Source organism: Anas acuta, chromosome 8, assembly GCF_963932015.1.
Source record: "Anas acuta chromosome 8, bAnaAcu1.1, whole genome shotgun sequence".
In the NCBI taxonomy this organism is placed as follows: Eukaryota; Metazoa; Chordata; class Aves; order Anseriformes; family Anatidae; genus Anas; species Anas acuta.
This window is the reverse complement of record NC_088986.1, coordinates 17,831,459-17,850,845: the sequence shown is the minus strand read 5'-3', so window position 1 is coordinate 17,850,845 and position 19,387 is coordinate 17,831,459. Positions and strand designations below refer to the sequence as shown.

Genomic DNA, 19,387 nt, shown 5'->3' with positions numbered 1-19,387 from the left:
TCATTCAAATAGTGAATTTTATGTGTAAAGAGAGTAAAATGGGAACTACAAGCAGTGTTCATTAATACCTGTCCAACATCAGTAAGTCCCAAATAGTGTTCCTCAAACAATGTATTTGCAAACATTTGTATCATTAGATTTGGCTTCGCCTTGCTTTGCTGACAGTAGCTGAAATGACAGGCTAAGGCAAGGTCAGACAAGGTGGCTCCCATGTTCAAGAGAACAGAGGCACCATTAATTAATTACATACCTCATTCTCAGGCAGGCAGGAACGGAAAAAGGAGCCAGAGCCACAAGATGCCCTACACAGCAGCCAGCAGTGCTACTGCCATGGAAGGAGGCAGCAAAATGTCTGACCAAGCCACCAGACACTCAGGGCAAGGACTGCTCAGTGTACCTTCCCTGCCAACTCGCAGGCAACACGTAAGCAGGTACTGTCTTTAATGGAGGCTGGAGGTGTGATTTTAGAAACCGAAAAGCTCTTCTCCTACTTGGAGAGGTGGAGCCTGGGAATGCAACACAGCAGATCTGGCTGTGTCGGGCTGCAAGGCAGCCAAGCACCTCGTGGCTCTCTTGAGTAACCTTCACGTTAACACCTCCTGCAGCCAACAGAAGGACTCAAAAAGCAGCAAGGCCTGACTTCTGATCTTCTTGGTTTATTCTCAGTTTCCACTTTCCAAGAGGACTGTGGCTTAGCCCATGCCACCTAAGCCAGTGGCAGTGGCCTCCAGCCCTGTCCGTAACACAGGTATCAGACAAGACTGTTTCAGCTATTTCAGTTTTTCAGATTGGTTGATTTTGTAGCTCTTGATACATAGGCAACTAATGAAATACACAAATAACTTGTGAAGCACATTGGCTAAATTTATTTAAACCCATATGTGGTCCATCTCATCACTGAATTTTACTTCAGTTATTTTAATTCTGAAAGAGTGTTCACAATAGATACTGATGCAGTTTAACTGCTACATTTACATTCAGGCTTCCCATTAATTTGGAGTGGATATTTTGGAAGCTTTCAAACACAGCCATAGTCTATCTGTAAGGAGTCACAAGCTGAAGGCCATAGGTTATTTGCTGTCATGTTCAAGGTATGATAAGGACTGCCAAGATTTCTGTCCCTCATCTTGCAGAGGGATTTGGCAAGGGTGATAATGCAGGGCTCGATTTCATGAGCAGAAGGTGACTACAAGTGAGGCAAGACTGCTCCTGAGACAGCAGCTTTGCTGTGAGAAATCCTGTCATTGAGTAATGCATTTGTTAGAGATCATTAGTGCCTTGCATTGCAGCGCTTTTCATCTCCAGCATAATTTGGAAGACGGAAAGGACTGAGCTCCCAGCTCTGGGAGTGCACTACTACCTAGTTTACTGGCAGGCGGGATGCCACTGGCAGTTTTGCTGATGAGGCCCTGAACAAAACAAAGTAAAATAAAAGTCAGATGAACCCTTTAACAGGTTCATATCAAATCTGTAAAAGAGCCAAGAGGAAAAAAAAAAAAAAAAAAAAAGTAAATCCCTTCTCTGGATTCTCTAGCTCCCTTTGTAGAGAGACAGCAGTGAAAAGCAACTAAAACATTAGCTTACAATAATCCAGAGAAAAATGCATTTTTCTGGCAATTTGTCAGAATCTAAGGGTTGCTTTTTTTTTGCCTTCTTCAGTTGAAATGCTTAGCTCCTAAGAGGTTTTACAGTGTTAAATTTGTGAATCATCTCACTCTGTCAATACAGACAGCAGCAGGAGAGGCGGGAGGAGGCAGCATCGCTGCCCAGCTCCCCTGTGACTGCAGGTCCATGTTAATGCCAGATCCAGGCAGCAATAATTTGGTCTAGAGTAGGTTTAGGCAGATCATCACATTCCTGGTAAATTACTCAAAACCCACAATGTGACTCTGACTCCAGATTTTTGTTCGCTGATGGAGTATAGATTACTCCTAGCCTGGCATAGTCTGCTAAAGTAAATTTAAACTGTCAACGTTTTCTGAACATCCCTGAATCCACAGAACAAGTTTATACTAGATCTGTATTTGGTATTATGAGGCTTTAGAGGTTTTGGTCCTCTACCAGCAGCCCTAGAGCTTGATGTACTAAGCTGCTGAGGCCTGGCCTCAACGCCTTGCAGGGAGAAGAGGCTCTTCCCTGGGCCTGTCAGGAAGCCTCCACAAACGTGGAGCTGCGCAAACGAGCCAGAACCATGGGTAAACACAGGCTCAGGGTGGTTACCTAAACACCACGTTCCAGAAGAACCATCACTACTGCTGCTGTGAGCAGTCATGGGAGGTTTTAAAATCGAGTGACACCTGCAAAGTGTTTCTGCACTAACACTGCTGTTCAGGTTGGTTATCACAGGCATTTCATTTGCAGCACTGAGGAACAGATGGTTGTGCACTTGGTCAGAACAGCATATGTACACCGACATTAACAGGCCCATAAAGGGAAAAGGATGGTCATGCATGTGAGCTAGTCTGCCCTACTAAGCATGGCACAACCTTGCACTGAGTCAGCAGACATTCCTCGTGTTTCAACAGATTAGCACTTTTTGTTATTTGTGAGAACCTCCTTTGCTACAGACAGATATGTGGGCAAGTTAACATCCAACAAATGCAAGACAGTAACCAAGGGAAGCTCCAAGTCACACTTACAAAACCCAGTTTTAACACAAATTTAAAAAGTGATTATTCTGCACAGTACATAGTAACCTGCAGAACTCGTGATCAAAGGAGCTGTGGATGAGAAGACTTACGTGGATGTAAGGAAAACCAGTGAAGTTTATGCAAGAGAAACTCTGCTTTTGATGTAATTAGGAGCCCTCACATCCAGTTCAGGGAGTCCCTTACTGAGAACAAATGATTGCTTGGAGTGGATATGAAGAAAACATCACATACTTATCCTGTTCTTATTTTTGCTCAGTTTCCAACTATGACCAATGTTCGTCTTGGTTCTCCCTTGGGATCAGGCATTAGCCCAACCCTAACAAAACTTCAAAGTCCTCCCTGAGAAAGGGGATGAGAGGGAAAAGAAAAGAAAGCAGGAAGAAATCAAACTATTACAGAGCACAAACAGACAGAAAAGAGGGAGACCCCTTACAGAAAAGGGGTGAAAGGCTTAAACTGCAGAAACAGCAGTGTCCACAGCTTCCGGGAGGGATCCAGAGAGCCCCACCACAAAGTTCTGCCTGCTGATGTGACAGCACATGAAACACAACCATTTCCAGTCACCATCAAGCTCCCTTCTCCTGGGGCTGCACATGGCCACAGCTTGGAGAGGGAGGTCCTACAGCCAGAGTATCAGGCAAGATGGGTCCTCAGTCTAAGCTCGCATGCCTGCTTTGATGTTATCACTGCAGCATAACAGAGCACCAGAAAAGCCTTTCTCTAGGATGAAAACAAGCTTTCACTAATATTTTACAAAATCCAGTCCCTGCCTCAATAGCTACATGGCAAGTGTTCAGAGACAGAATTTTTCATCAAAAAGATATTTTTATGAGTGGGAAGAGCAGCATTTTTTGCATCAGTTTCACTGTGGAACTCATAAGCCTGTTTCCAATAAGGCTTGCACCTCCCAGCACTACTTCTGGATGCAGCAGCCTACAACAGGGCAAAACCACAGCATGTATCCATGAAACCATAATCAAGCCTACAGTTGCATCGATGTTTGGCTGAGATATGCAGTAGACATTTCATGAGCAGCTGTTATTCATAGTGCTCCTTTTTGAAGATGGGCACACCCGTGTCTTCTGAAGATACCTACCCATGGCTCTGGAGTCAGACAGCTCCTATGGTTGGCAGTAGAGCACTGACCTCCACAAAACATGACTGATGGAAGAGATGGCACAAGGCTGTTGGAAAGAGTCAGATCGAGAAGGAATGCTGAAGCCCACAAAGCATGGTCATCCTGGGACTCTGCTGCCCATCCAGGCCACCCGAACACAGATCAATGCAGCATGGGTCCAAACAGAAACTCTTGTATCTCCTCACAGTGAGCTAATTCCAGCACTTCTTTGCCCTGCTACGTATGCAGCACATCTTAGGGCTTCTGGCCACATGAAGACCTGCATGTGCAGCTTGTAGGACTTGGAAAACTGGCCAACTCTGACCTACTTTTTCCAGGTTGTTGGGCTGACAAAGGAGAAGGGTTTGGCTTGTTTTCCTGTTGGAGCTCCCTTGCAAAATTCAGGTCCTGCTTCATGGCCTTGTAGGAAGAGCATTATCTGATGACATGTCAACAGTTAAATCAAGTATTGTAGCTAAGTTAGGGTGCGAGACCTGCCAGAAGTTATAAAGTAAGCAGCTGGATTAGTACTAAATGAGCTGTTGTAATGGAAACTGTTGCATCCCTGATCTATTACGAGCAAGCAAATCTCCAATTCCTTCCCTTTTGGCTAACTTTTTGGATTAAAACACTGCATATGTGTGCCTGAACTTTCCTCTTGTATGTGACTCTGGCTTTAAATGAACCAGCTTCAACACCAAGACCTATGGCTCTAAGTAAACACAACCCCATGGGTAAGTTCCCCCAACCTATTGACTTGGAGGAAACAAACAGCAAATGAAACCACAGACATCACCTCCTCTTCCCAACCATACTGCTCAACTAGATTCTCGTGCCAGGGCCAGGCAGGTGCAGCAGGCGGGGACAGATACCCATTTGTCTTGCAAAATGCCACAACTCCGTATCTCCTTTGGAGAAGCGGAAGGCAGTCTGGAAGAACACCAACCACACTGGAAGAACATCTTGACTTGCAGGAGACATATATTGCTCCTTACTGCAGCATGAGCTAGCCAAGCCAAGAGCTACCTCTAGAAGACCCATCTAGATCCTACAGAAGATCCATCTCCACATTAGCAAGTTTTGGAACCAGGGTCCTAGTGTAAGAACCATCACTGTTTTCAAGCATTTCTCTTCCAGCATGCTGTAGTTTTGGATTCTGATCTTTCGAATAACTGATCAAAATCTAAGATAAATGAAAATTATTTGCATGGAAAATATTGTGATGCAAGTATTCTTTTCTTAGTATTTTGATGTTCTTTAACACTGAGAAATCAAATCCAAGCTACCACAGCTTGGTAACTCAGAGACTGGTATGACACAGATTCAGATTTGATTGCTAATCTCCATCACATCACTCTAATAAAGATTTTAAAGCTCACCGAGACAATAGGAAACCTCAGCCAAAAAAATAAAAATAGAAGCTGGAAAAACATCTGGCAGGTATCCTAGCTCCAATTTTCTCTGTTGTTCCAGTCACCCAGATTGGCCAGGAAATGAAGAAAACTTTTTGAATCAGCAGTGCTGTACATGAACTGTTCACACAAGGAAATTCATAGCCTGTGGAAGTGGCAGTATGTTTGCCTATGACTAAGTTTTAAGACTGATACAACCAGATACGCTCTTCATTAACAAAGAGTGTAGAACATCTTTAAAAATTTGCTTGGAATTCCACAAGCTAGGCTTGGGGAGAAAGAGGTGTGGATAACTGCCACAGTGGCTGGGCCTCCATGCCCAGCCAAGTCAGAGCACCATGTACACCAGACCCAAGATCCCTTGAACAGAGGTTGACTGCAGATCCTTACACTGGAAATACAGCAAAATTATAAGCACTTCCATACATTTAATAACTTGGGTCTACTTTAACCCTTCAAAGCTATTCTTGAAAGCTATCAGTCTCAGAAAAAAATAGCAAAGCTATAAAACATGGCTGCAAAGCACAGCAGTACTTCAAAATACAAAGTGATCAAAATTGTTGGCCACCCTTGCCCCATAAGCCAGAGAACAAGAATCTCCTCAGAAGGCAGCATTTGACATCCTGTAGAGATATAAAACTTTCCTGCACCTAAGAAGGATTTTCCAAAGAGAAGAGTTCCTGTTCATACACTGGGCAAAAAAATACATAAATAAATGTAAATGAATTGAAAATTTTCTAGTAGACTTTTTAACACCTGAGGCATTCACTTGTGGCATGGAAAAAAACAAACCATTAATCTCTCACATTCCCAGGGCCTCCATCACCACCACGCTGAAACGTTACTTCTCTTGCCCACAGAGCTGTTCACTGTCTATAGAAAGTGGAGCAACCCTAGCAGAAGAGGCTGAGAGAAACCCACCAGAAGAGTCAAGAACTTGGTAGTGCCTCTCACACAGGACTCCACCCTGACCAGGGAATGTGATGTTATGTATCACAGCCACTCCCCCTGTTAGCAAGTCCTGTGCTTGAGAACAGAAACCAAGAGTAAGATTTCAGAAATTCCTTTAACATGTTGCAGTTTTGACAAATCAAATGAAAAAAATACTGGCTGGCACGACCAGTAAAGGCCCTGTGCTGCTCACAGCTTCACGCATCTTTCTTCAGTATTAACAAGATTACTGATTTGATCAAATAGCTTCCAAGCGCCAATACACAGAGATGTGTATGTACACGGGAAATAAAAACATTGCTTCTGTTTCTGTTTTGGAAAAACGAAAAGTCATCTGAGTTGGGTTTTTCTGTTGTTCGTCGCCCCACACACACACACTTCAGTGATTTGCCAGGACTCCAAGAACAAGCCCTGGGAATTTGGAAGCTCACTGTGAGATGCCCGAGGTGCCTCGGGCTACAGAGCACTAGTAGCTGCCTCAGACAGGAAGCCAAGCAGGTTTCAGTAGCCCTTAAGCACAGTTCTGCCAGGTTTTATCAGAGTGCTTCCTGAGTAACTATTCAGTTTCGATGATTCAGTCAGTTTTACAAAACATTTTCTTTTTTTACTGGAAGAAAATTCAGTGTTCTTGATGCATAATATTTGGAATTTATGCTATAGGACCATACCTGCCCTGATGGTCTTCTGGCTTTCTTTTTAACCCATTCCATAGTCCATTTAATATAATAATTCAACCCCCCTTCTTCCCTTCGCATGCTCCCCACACTCTATCTCATGCCAGGATCCTGTGTCCTCCCATTTTGCTTGTCTTCTCCTTCACACAAACCTGTGGGGTCCCTAGGCCAGACCACTTCTCCCATGTTTTCTTACATGAACACCCTTTCAGAAGCTGCCAGAACAATGTCCCACAGCACCTTCTGCTTGTGCTCTTCTCTTCACCCCACGGTAGATGCTAAATGGATTTCCATTTCTTCCCCAGCCAACACTCCCTGCTATTTCTCCCCAGCCACCCACCTTGTTTGATATCAATGCTGGATACTAAACATAAAAGAAACATTCACCTGTTGAAGCAAAGACCATGCGTTAGAGCAGCTGCTGTAGTTTGACCTGAAAAAAGTTCAAAACCCCAGGAATGTGCTGGGAGGGAAATCTGCATCTCAAACCAGCTTGATCAAAGAGCAGGAGCAAGGTACCACTCAGCCTGCAGTCTCAGGCTATGTAATGCTATGGATCAAGTGCCAGGGAAAGTGAGACATGACCTGACAGCAAAACACTCATCAGGAAGGAAGCAAGAGTATTCTTTTTATAGACTGAGCCAATATATTATTCTCTCTCTCTTCCCTCCTTAAGAACAGATGAGAGTTTTCACGGGTCTCTCTTCCTAGTTGTTTCCTGTTCAGCTGCTAAGTCTGGAGACTCAGAAGAGCAACTGAAATGGGAAGAAGTGCTGGAATCTTATATAGCTCCCCATCATGAGATCTGCTTATTCCCCCCCCACACTTAGTTGTACTGACTCAGCAGAGCTCTGGGCTTCTTTCTTTCCAAGTGTTCGCACCACCAAACCACAGCCTTTTGAATATACAGCAGTTGCCAGTTTCACTATACTCAGAACAGCACTTCCGACTACGCCAAAAAACTAAACGTAGGTGGCGTCTGCTTGTAGGCAAATTGTTTACAACTCACTCATCTGTTCTGGATCGATGGAAAGAAGGAGTGGCAAATCAGCTTTCTGAGTTGAAGTGAACAAGCACTGAAATGGTTACACCACTCCAGCTTTAACAAGCAGGATGAGAAAAAAAAACACTACACAAACAATCTTTTAATGCATGACAATCTTGTTGTGTCCCCTTCCCGTGCCTACAGAAACAGTCTCCTAGAAAAAGAGGCAAAACAGAAAGAGAAATACTCACGCATGTCACCAATGGCTCCTTTTGTGACATTTGTGGCTTTCCTTACTGTCACAGTGAATATATGAGAATACTGGTGTTCCACCTGGAAGTCAGAGAGTTAGAGGTGATTAAGTTCCAGAATCAAAAAGCAGCTATTCTATTAAAACAGGTGTCATTTCATCCAAGAACTGAGAGAGAAATCCCCAAGCCAAAGTGCAAATGAAATGCCTACTGGATAAAGCATCTTAAAGCTGAACTGCACCCTGCAGCTTTACTGAAAGGTCAAGCCTTACACTAGGGTTGCTTGATTTTCCTGCAGCCACACCTACTAATCTCAATAAATAACTCTCCTCCTCTCTACAGAACCTGCTTTAAGGCATTTAGTCAGTCAAGGACAACTTGGTATGGTAAGAAAAATAAAATAAAAAGGGGGCTATTTTACCATGTGCTCATCTTTGTAATTACCTTTCCCCAGTAAAAAGAACAGGTGCAATTACTTCTGAGTACATGTTCTGGAACAGATATATGCATACCGCACATGGAAAGGATAAAATTAGTAAAGCACAGTGTATACTTTTTAGTACACATCATTATTCAAAGTGTAAGTCTCCCTAAGACAATGGAGTGAGGGCAAAAAGCAAGGTGTTGAAACATCCACAAGCAAATTTCACACTGTTTTTGGAGTTTTTTAAAAGAACTGCCTTTTAAAAGTAGCCAGAATGTATGTCCTGAATGGAAGCAGTGAGATTAAGAAATTAAAGTAAAAACCTCAATGGAAAGAGGCCAGTAGCTCACATCTATTTTGCTTACATAGTCACAAGTTTGACCAAACTACTGAATGCCATCAGGAGTAGCATCACTGTGTACAGACACCATCAGCCTTCCACAAGGAAGCAGAGCATGGGTAAGCTGTAAGCACTCGGTATTACAACCAGGCACAAGTCCCACACAACTGTCTCCGTGTGCTCATACCTATGCTGCTACCTTAATGCCCAGCCTGACCATAGCTCCTTTGGCTGCCCACACTGCCTGGACACTGGTTCATCCCCAGCACCAGCCAATGAGCCCTCCTGGGATGGAAATTGGGGCACCCCCTTGCCCCTGAGCTCTGCTCCTGCACTAGGCACAATGTTCGAGCTGTTCTCCAGCTCCCAGAGGAGCTCAGGCAGTCACCTACAGCTCATACACACACCTATGTCACAGGTCTCTGCCTTGATATTCTTGCTGTTTTTTCTTACTCGCCCATTAGAATCATTAGGACAGCTAACCACATACTGAAGATCTTGCAGTGTATCCCAATCAGAAGAGAAAGGGAACTACCAGAATCAGGAAATTCCTTGAAGTTTACTTAAAATAACAGACGGCACCTTTAGAGTGGAACATGCTTATTCAGGCTGCACCCGGTGCTTTTTGTGTGTGTGTGTTTTGTTTCAAAACACCTTTTTTAAAGGAACAAACAGACAAGCCAAAAAAAAAACACACTACAATTCATTATTCATGGTTTAGCTTTAACAGCGGCTTGTACTTCCATTTAAGCTACAGCTTGCTTCAACTGCTAGACTTATAAGGGCCTTCAAGAGGTTCTCACAGTTATTGCAGAACTGGTTGTTTCAGGCAAGCCCCACTATTTCACATACATGATATTCTTGCACCACAACCAGACTGGATCCCGCTTCAATACAAATAAGATAAGAAACAACAATCTCTTGTAAGTTACATATCATCTGCTCAAAAATAAAAAATAAAAAATCAATCATCATCTATAGATACCAAAAGTGGTTTGTGAATTCTTAAGTAAGAGCTGAGTCAAGGCTCATTGAAAAAACAACAGCAGAAACACAAACTCCTCCCCAACTCTGCAGTCTAGAAGTTTGCAAAGGCACAGTCACATCACAGTGGCAAATACCTAGGGAAAATGCCCCCAGTGGTGCTAAGGGTATGACTTCACTGCAGACACTGGCTGACCCAGACAATGACTTGCTGCATCTTCATTCAAGCTGTAGTCACCCGCAGGTAGGGGGATGTCTGGAGGCTCGTTTCATGACAGTCTGCCCAGCAGGAAATACCAACTCTGTAATTTTTCCTCTGTAAAGCTGTAGGAGTTGTCTGGTGCAGAGAACAAGTAAGCAAGCAGTGGGAAAACTATGGCAATGCAAACTATTAGCTTACAAGCGGTATACTGAAGCTGTCATTTCGCAGCAAGCGGCTCGCCAACTGCAGCAAAAATGGGATCCAGCCTCTGGCCAAGTCTCCCAGCCAGGACTGTTAACCTGCTCAGAAGTATCAAACTGAGCAGGAAGGTGTTAGACGTGTGACTTCACATCTATCGCCTACTTAATTTAAATGACCTATATAACAGCCTGCCATGTCCTGACAGGAAGACATCCCAATAATTTCATGATATCTATCTTTTGCACTGCAGTTTCCACGAGTGGATGGAAGAACAGGAAGAAGGTCAGGACTTCTCACACAGCTACATAAAACTACCCCAGCTCTGAAATTACATGGTTTCAAGAATTTTTATAAGGTGTCAATCTCCAGAAAACAGGTTTTCTCTCCATCCCTTGTTTCTAGCTTGCTTTTTGAGTGTGCTCAAAGCTGTTTTATCAGTGTGTGCCACATTCATCCATGTCAGATCGCTGAACACAATGGTTTCACAATGCAGTGCTGGCCCCAGCATTTGTTAACCCAGACTGATGTTGTTTTATCACTGCTTTGTCACATACAACCTTATAATTAAAAAGAAACAGCCCGAAGTACAAAGACACCACCCTTCCCCTTATTCTTAGCTGTTAGGAAAGCTCCTGTCCTTGCTTGAGACCACAAATCAGAGCTCACTGAATATTTAGCAACAAAGAGGAGGCTGAAGTTATAATTAAGTTACGAGTATAGGACAAGGGCGTGCTGGATTTTGTTCTCAGCTGCTATGTGAAGCTCGAGGACAATTTTGGTCCCCAGAGTCCTGGCTGTAAAATGGTGATACTGTAAGATGTTCACCTACAGAAAGCACTTCTGGAAAGTAGTTTGCCTGCATCTCTGCCATACATCTCTGCCATACATCTCACATGCCTAAATAAAATGCCCACTGTCAAAACGAGGATAAAACACCACTCACTGGAATTTTCTCATTACAGCAATATGGAGATTGTCATTACTTTCTATTGCAAGTTGCTACCTAATGCTACCATGAGAACTGTTTTTTATTGATGTAAGCAGCAAACCTCTTAATTCCAGCTGCTGTTGTGCCAAGAAAGTTAACTGTGGCACAAGATTTGGTATCCTCCAAAAGCACTGTGAATATGCAGAGGCCTGGTAAAACAGCAGAAAACCATTATCTTCTTTCCCCATGCCTCACCCAAAATAACAAACTGAGGCTCATAATTATAGAGTTATTAATATCTAGACTTAATCACATGCTTAGAAGAAATTTGTACAGGACTAAAATAAATGATCTCCCTCTTAGTAAAAATGTACACAGATACACAGGAAGCTTCAAAGCCTAGATCTTTTCTATCCTAAAATAAATGTTTTTCATGCAACTAAAGCACAAACGGAAATTAAGGCAATTTTCCACTTAGGATCCAGTTTCTAAGAGACCTAAATACCCACATTACCAAAGAAATGATCCCAAAAGACTTGCTGGATGTTAGTTTTTGGAAAGAGACTAACTCCTACAGAAGTTAAAAGCCCCCTGAAAATACAGTATATTGACTCTAAACACTTAAATCCTTGCTAATTTAGATGACAAAGCTATGTTTTCTGATGTGACTTAGTTCACCTTATGTCTTGATAAAAATCTGTACATTGCCAACTCCTCAATTACTTCAGAGGAAAACAAGATGGTATAAATCACTTAAGCATTGCAACACTGAGTGGAGCAACATCTGCATATCTTTAAATCTAAGACAGGTTAAAAATTGCAGAAGCTCACAAAACTGAAAAGCCTAAATCCTCTCTTCCAAGGTGACCTGGCTTTACATATTTCTTTCACTTTACTTCTTTCTCCATAAGTTTTGAGAAGGAAGGAGAGAGGCAGAAGAGGGGGGAAAAGACAGAAACAGCCACCTTCAATAAAGATTGCCTTCTCTAAAGATGGGCTTTCTAAGTTATGACAGAATATGCTCTCCTTGCTCAGTCCACTCCTTTTAGGTACAAGCACTAGGTTTTCCAAGTACACAGAACAACTGTTCAGTGTCTCCTGCCCTCACACGTCTCCTTCTTTAACTCCTCCTCCTGCCTCCTTCCTTTCTTTTCCACCTTGAACTGTGTTTTTTCTCCCAGTAAAATTTCTCTTATTATCTAATTCCCCTCATTTATACTTTTATACATACTTTTGCACTACAAGTCTGGGAAACAAAACAATGCTCTAAAAATCTGCTGTAGCACTATCAGGTTTTGCCTGTGAACTTTCCACACTTACCAGGAAAGCAATGAATTTGCATGTGTTGAATACAGTATTTTTCATCCCCCAGAATGCTGAGTCACAAAATATCACTCAATCAGGAGATATAAACCAAATACAAATCAGGAAGGTCTGGTATACCTTGCGTAATAAGGATTTACTACTTCTACTTCCTTAACTATAAGCAGGATACTCAAGCTGACAATTGAGCTGGACAAATGAAAATGTTTGCTTATTTTGTTAAATAACAGATTTTAATGAAGTTCATTCTTTTACATGGATATTACAAATGAAGGTAAATATTTGTGTATACACATACATTTTGAAGTTATTTCATTCGTTATTGTAATATTTAACCCCAATACCAAGTTAACAAGTTATATTATGTCTCAACTCTTCTCTGAACCCAAAAGCATTTTGTGAAGCAACTCTGCAGCAACTCTGTGAACACCTTCTTTTATTCCTTCTAATCTTTCATAAAAAAAGGAAAGAATAAAAATAAAAGAGATCAGAAAATGCATAGTGGTTAACATAAGGACTTTTGGAAAATGCAGAATTCTTTTGAGACTTTTAATGCCAAGGGTTATAAAAATGCACTATTTTGCACTGATATAAGCCTGCTGCCCCAAGTGTGCAAATTTTAGTAAAACTTTCCTTGCAATTTAAATTTGAATGAAAAAAAAAACCTCAGACTTCCATGCATTTTTCAAACAACTACAGAATCAGCTCTTGCATTAACAATAGTCCTGCCAGCAATTACAACATCGCTGCATCAGAATTCAGCGCTGCCAGAGGACTGTAATTATTTATTCTTGTGAAACTGTATCTTGTTCACTATGGTGCACATACTGGTGTCAAAAGAGGTATTTTGTGTGAATGAGTCAATGAAATGAGTGAATGCATCTGAGACCGCTTTCATAAAGGTACACAGCAAACCAAATATTCCATCCAGGAGAGGGCACTGATAGTGAAAGGAATATGTTAGCATATTGTTTTAAACACTTGTAAATAGAGACATCAACATGAAACTTGTCTTTACAGCAGCATTCACAGAACTGCATAGGGAGTAAAACACAAGTTTGACATCTGTAGGCTGCAAACTCACATAAAGGATGTGACTGCGTGGGGTGGAAACCACATTATTGATAAGAGATCATGTCAAGGAAGCACACACTATATTTTTAGCAATGTTCAACATTACGGCAAGTATATGGTAACTATCTTTGAGTATGTATCACTTTTCCTGCCATGAGATTCTGGGACAGTTACGAAAAGTAGCTCATAGGAACACAATCAGCTTGTTTTGAGATTTCAGTTTTGATAGAAATTGTGATTTCAGTGCCTACTTTAGAAAGTCATTCAAGCAGAGATATGCGAGAGCACACTGCAGCCACCATGTTCAGCAAGCTGCTGACCGACCCATCCTGCTGGCTTGCCACCACACAACAGGCAGTTTTGTTCCCATTTTCCTTCTCCTTGCTTTGCCCCCTACTTCTCCACTCATACAGCTTGTGTTCATGTGGTTCTGCCCTTTGCTTGGGCCAGCTCTGACAGCACCTATCTCATCTTCTGCCTCAAACTGGTTTTCTCTCAGTTCAGCAAAGTCAGTGAGCTCACTCAGATCAGCTGCACTTCAGAGCTGGTACAGGGGATGCAGGAGGGCCATTGCAAGGCAGTGGGAAGGAGGGAGCACTTTGGCACCAATGCGTTGTTGAGCGGCACAGATCTTCTCACTGATCTTTACCTAGAGTTTACAGGCTGTATGTCGAAGATTCTCTTTGAATCAACATCATTGATAGACACTGGTTTAAAAACAGTGTATCTAAATTTGCCAATTCATCCCTCCACCCATACTGATGAGAAGGGAGAACCATAAATTCATAAAATTGTATAGAAAAACTGTATCGGAAGGGAGAAAGCAAGTAGCAGCATAATGTTACTTTTGTAGGCTACTGACTAACAGTGTGTAATAAACTTGTATGATAAACTAGTCAAATACAGGCACTTAATGAAATACTTCAAACAGGCAATTCCCTTAAAACAATACCCTCATTACGTTAAGTTAGAAGCCTGTATTCTGTTGTGATTTATACAAGAACAACTCAAAGTCATTACCTGTTTTTGAAAAGTTGAGTTTCTTTCAAATCTCATTCAAATAAATTTCTTCGTAAGTTTGCTCTAACCACACTTAACTTTACTTAAAGGAATTCACAATAACTCTAGTTCTGTGTGATTATTAGAATAACTTATAAAAGAATACATGATACAAGACAATACACGAGAAACTATAAGTAGAAGACATATAGCTACTTACCACGATGTGTTGATAAGGATCTATGAAGGACATTTTTGTCTCAATTTTTATTCAATACAACTGTCAAATGTCTAGTTCAATTCCACACTGAAGAGGCTTCTCAGTTATTCAGAGGTCAGTATGACAGATCCTTTAACTATTAAATAATGAAAAAAAAGGTAAAATTCCTGTGTTCCTTTTAAACTGTATTTTGTAACAGAACAAACAAGTTCATCCATTTAAAATGTTCCCACAATTCATTTGTTAAGCAAAACTTTATTTTCATATAAGCTACTGAGGTAGAAATATTTACTTGCCTGAACTACAGAAATGTCTTGTGCTTATTTCTTCTGACTCAGTGTAACAGTACAAACAAAGTATCTTCAATTCCAATCATCCAAGTGCTTCCAGCACCTCTACAGATAAAGAAAAGAATAAAGCAATTTCATGTATACAATAGGTGTATTCATATGTATATGTTCATTGTAATGCATGGAACTAACTAAATCACTGCTTAGGTAATACACTTTTTACTGTAGTGACAAATTCTTGACTCCTGGAGCTTGCCTCTACATGAAGGTGTTCACATGGTCAAGACAGACCAGAGATGAGGCTCCTCTTTTTGTGTCTTCCTCACTACACAAGGATACATTCTACATTCACACCAGAAGCTGTGAAATTTAGAACTCAACTCTAGCATGAGAGTCGGCAGCTTGCATCGGACAACTGCAGCCCTCCATGGCGATGGTCATGGAGGGTGCAGCTTTTAACACCACCTTCGCTTTCCACGCTTTTTCCTCAAATGAAAAATTCACAAAGTTGCACCTAACTGCACCGAAAATTGTAATGGAAAACAAACTCTACTATCTCAGCAGCACCAGCACAGGGGAGTTATTAGTCAGCTTTCCATTCATCAATAAACTAGCAGCAACAGTGCCCTCTGTAAACCTGGAGAGGAAATTCCAGCTAGAGCTGTACATGTAGATAACGCCCCCAGGCATCCCAGCTGCCTACAGAGATCCACAGGAGGTTTTGCTGGGCAAACTGCCCACCACCTTGCAGGATTTAAACAGGTTTTCCATAGGCCACAATCTTCTGAAGATTTTGTGAGGATTTCTATTGAAAGTGGACTACCCAAGGCCTTACGCTTCAGATTTTCTTTCAACCATCAAAGTAAAATACATTATGAAATGTTTTTCCTTTCTCTATCTCTTAAGAAATAATAATAACAATGATAATAACTGCTGGCCAGGACTGGTTCTCAGATTCCCGTAGACCACAGTCACACCTGCGCCACCAGCACAAGCCTCAGGCTGAAAAGCAAAAAGCATTCTGTGAGGCAAATGTTGCCTCTTCACCCATTTTTGAAGGACAGAATAAGCCCTGAACGGTGATTTACGTTATTTCCCAAAAACTCACTCAAGCAACTACATGCACACCTTCCCATAAAAGATTTTTATCACCATGCTCACTAGAACACACTGCATCCCTTCTTTGATCCTGTCAGCCCTAACAATAGCTTGAGGCTAGAAATTACCCTGATTTTATTTACTTATTTATTTTAATCTAAGGAAGTCTGAATAAGAAACACTGCAACAACCCTACTTACAACACTTTATTAACCCTATTCTAATAACAACTGCAAAGACTTATATTTATTAAAAATTAATCAACCAAATTCAGCAGTGCTATAAACAGACAGGTGGGAGGGAAGCAGCGCTGTGTTTGCATACATGTTGCATAGTTGATTTGCTACATACACCTTCCTTTATTTTGCCTTTCATCCCACTTAAAGAAGGACACTGGGGAGTGTTGGTAAACAAGCTCGGCCACTGCGGTAGTTAGGACGTTTTGCAAACTTCGAAGGCCACCGAGCAAAGGGAACAGTGAGGCCTATCCAGTCACTGTAGCACGGAGGAAACAACCTAGGAGCGGATTGAGAACAGGTGTGTGGTGCTGTAAGTACACGGCCATGCTACCAGCCTGCTGTCCCACCTGAGGGACTTCCTGAGGGACGTAGAGAGTGGGCCAGGCCCAGGCAGAAGGCTGGGCCGAGTTATGGTGCCCAGCAGCCTGGAGGCAGGCATTGAGGTCTCCAGCCGGTCACTCCTCTGCTCGACTGAGATCATCCATGCTCTTCCTATAACCCCCTGCCTCATTTATTTCAACATCTGCAGGAAATACATTTGTGATCCTGCAAACAACAGGCTCTTTGACTACAGAGCCGTAATGAATTCCCGAGCAACATCTGTCCTCCATGTTGCATGAGGCAAGTGTCATGCTGGCAGACAAATATGCAATGGCATAATTAGTGACCATCAAAAACACACATGCAACATTTTAGGATAAACAAGCATAGGCTTTAAATAAGAGGAAAAAAAAGCAGCCATGAAGCAAGCAGAGCCTGATGTGATCCACAGCACAACCATTCTGGTTCTCCACACACCCCCAGCTCATGGGACGATGAATCCCAGCCCTGGTCATGATGCTGCTCTTGGCTTGAAGGTCTGTCAGGATGCATCTGGGCTAATCACAGTCGTGTGTTTCTCTATTTAAGATCTTCCTTTCTCTATTTAAATTCTTCCTGAACCAAAATACGGCACTAAGAGAAGCTACCTATTAAGCTCATCAAAAGCCTCAAGGAAAGTCCCAAAGAATGTTTACTTCAGACATCTGTAGTAAATAAAGCTGTGATACCACAATGATCTCACATTACACTGCCCCTACGCACCACTCATCCTACAGAAGTCTAATGGAAAAATCATCAGCTAATTAAAGACTTCATAAGCAAATACAAAGAGCAGAGCACAAGGTAACGCTGGTGGCAGGCCAGCCCTTGATGGACTGAGAAAAAGATGAGCCTCTAACCAGACCCGAAGGGTGGGTGCCGCATTGCCCCTGAGCAGTGCGGTTCCCAGGGCCAACAGAATTCCTTCCTAAAGGGCTGCCCAATAGCTGGCATGCTGCAGCTCTACAAGAGCACACGCCTAAAAGCTGTCAGTTCATACAGTAGCACCAAAATTAAACAAGCTAGCCTGACTGTTTAAAGATGTATTTCTTGATGTTTTACCAACAATTGCCCCATTTCCAAATTATTACATTTATAAAACACCACGTTAAATAGCATCTTGAACAGAGTACTGTTTAGTTTGGTCATGTAACATAGAGAGAGCTTTCTGCTAAACTCCTAATCTCGCACCCAGAAATTAACTATCTTTGTCAGCCCAAAGTATCTAATTGTTAGGTACAATTTCAGACATCAAAAATAACAAGCTGTTAGTGGACAGGCATTTCTCTGTTTAAAACAAGACTTTTTGATCTTATCCCACGTTCACATGAGGTGACAAACTGAAAAGGGTAAGGGAAACCACTATAGAGACAAACGATAAGCAGAGCAATTCCCCAAAAGAAGTTAATGCACACATGGATTATGACTGGAAATGTTTTAATTCTCAGTGTTGATCCAGTAACACTGCTTACAGATACCTTACGGTTTCACAGGATATGTCAAGGATGAAAGAAAGACATGAAGAATAATGAGGCTTTCCTGTTCCGTGCTGAGTATGAGGTTACTCCATAGTTAGTGTCACTGAGCAGGAAAAACTCCAAAAATGAATAAAGTGCAACACACTATAAATATCACCATCAGACTAAATCCTCGAGATGTTAAGAAAATCATAAAAGGGAGACTGTTTATACCAAGTTCACCAATTCCTTTTAAAAATCAATGACAATTAAAAGATAGTAAGTGTGACTCACTTGTAGTCATTAATATGATAAAAGTAGAGGGTCCAGAATAACCTAAATATTGCCTCAAGGTTTTGGTATGAATGTCACCATCCACTTTTATCAAATCAGATTACAGAATTTTATTTGGTTACAGATAGATCCTGTGATTGTACAATAGAAATAACAAATACTGCTTCTACATGATTTTGCCAAGCATCCTGGAAAATCACTGTAATGTTATTTCTCAATTGAGGTCTTCCCACACAAGAAACAAGGATTACCTCTTCTTCTGTGTAGGACATCCATCACTCAATTTTCAACACAAGTGAAAAATTATATGCTTTGATGTATAATGACTGTTCTTCCCATGCCTTGTTAAGACAGCATGGGTAGAGGGAAGGATTCTGAGCAGAAAAGCAAGAAGCTCGACCTTTTTGCCACATTTTTGGAGGGCTAAGTCTGGTAAGGAAGTTGACACTGTATAAATTACTGGAGAGGAGATTTTAAGATTGGGAAACCATATCTGACTTCCTGCTAAAGAGAGCATAACAGATGAAAGGATCATGAATCTCGTTTGCAAAGATGACCTCCTGGCCAGTGAGCAATTGCTGAAGCTATAGGTGGCGCTGAGAGCAATGGGATTTCTTCTCAATGGAAGAAGAAAAAAAGATTCAAAGCACACCAGCAGGACTGAAACTCCAAAAACATTTCAGAAGACGAGGTGAGGTAAATTTACACTTTTTCAAGTGCTGGAGGACTTCAGAGGACAAAAGTGAGGAAAACTGCACTGTTACCAGGCCAGTACTCTGTGTACAAGCTGACCAGCATCTCCTGGGAATCTCCATGTTACAGCAGCCTCCTGCCATAGGAGATGAGGCTTGGTGAGTCAGGGGAAATTCAGACATGCTGCCATAATAAGTATAATTAAGCTGGGCTTAGTCCA

The 19,387-nt window shown here is 41.8% G+C and overlaps 1 protein-coding gene across 6 annotated transcripts in view; it reads right to left on the bottom strand.

Moving 5' to 3' along the window:
- Positions 1–19,387, bottom strand: part of PLA2G4A (phospholipase A2 group IVA) — a 118,526-nt gene that overhangs the window by 51,262 nt on the left and 47,877 nt on the right. For all 6 annotated transcript variants that reach the window (XM_068690664.1, XM_068690663.1, XM_068690661.1 and 3 more), the window contains 3 exons: positions 15,033–15,131; positions 14,737–14,872; positions 8,042–8,123 (listed from right to left, as the gene is read on the bottom strand). In XM_068690664.1, the coding sequence (XP_068546765.1) occupies positions 8,042–8,123; positions 14,737–14,769 (115 nt within the window). In that variant the 5' untranslated portion in view covers positions 14,770–14,872; positions 15,033–15,131. The remainder of the gene's footprint in view (positions 1–8,041; positions 8,124–14,736; positions 14,873–15,032; positions 15,132–19,387) is intronic.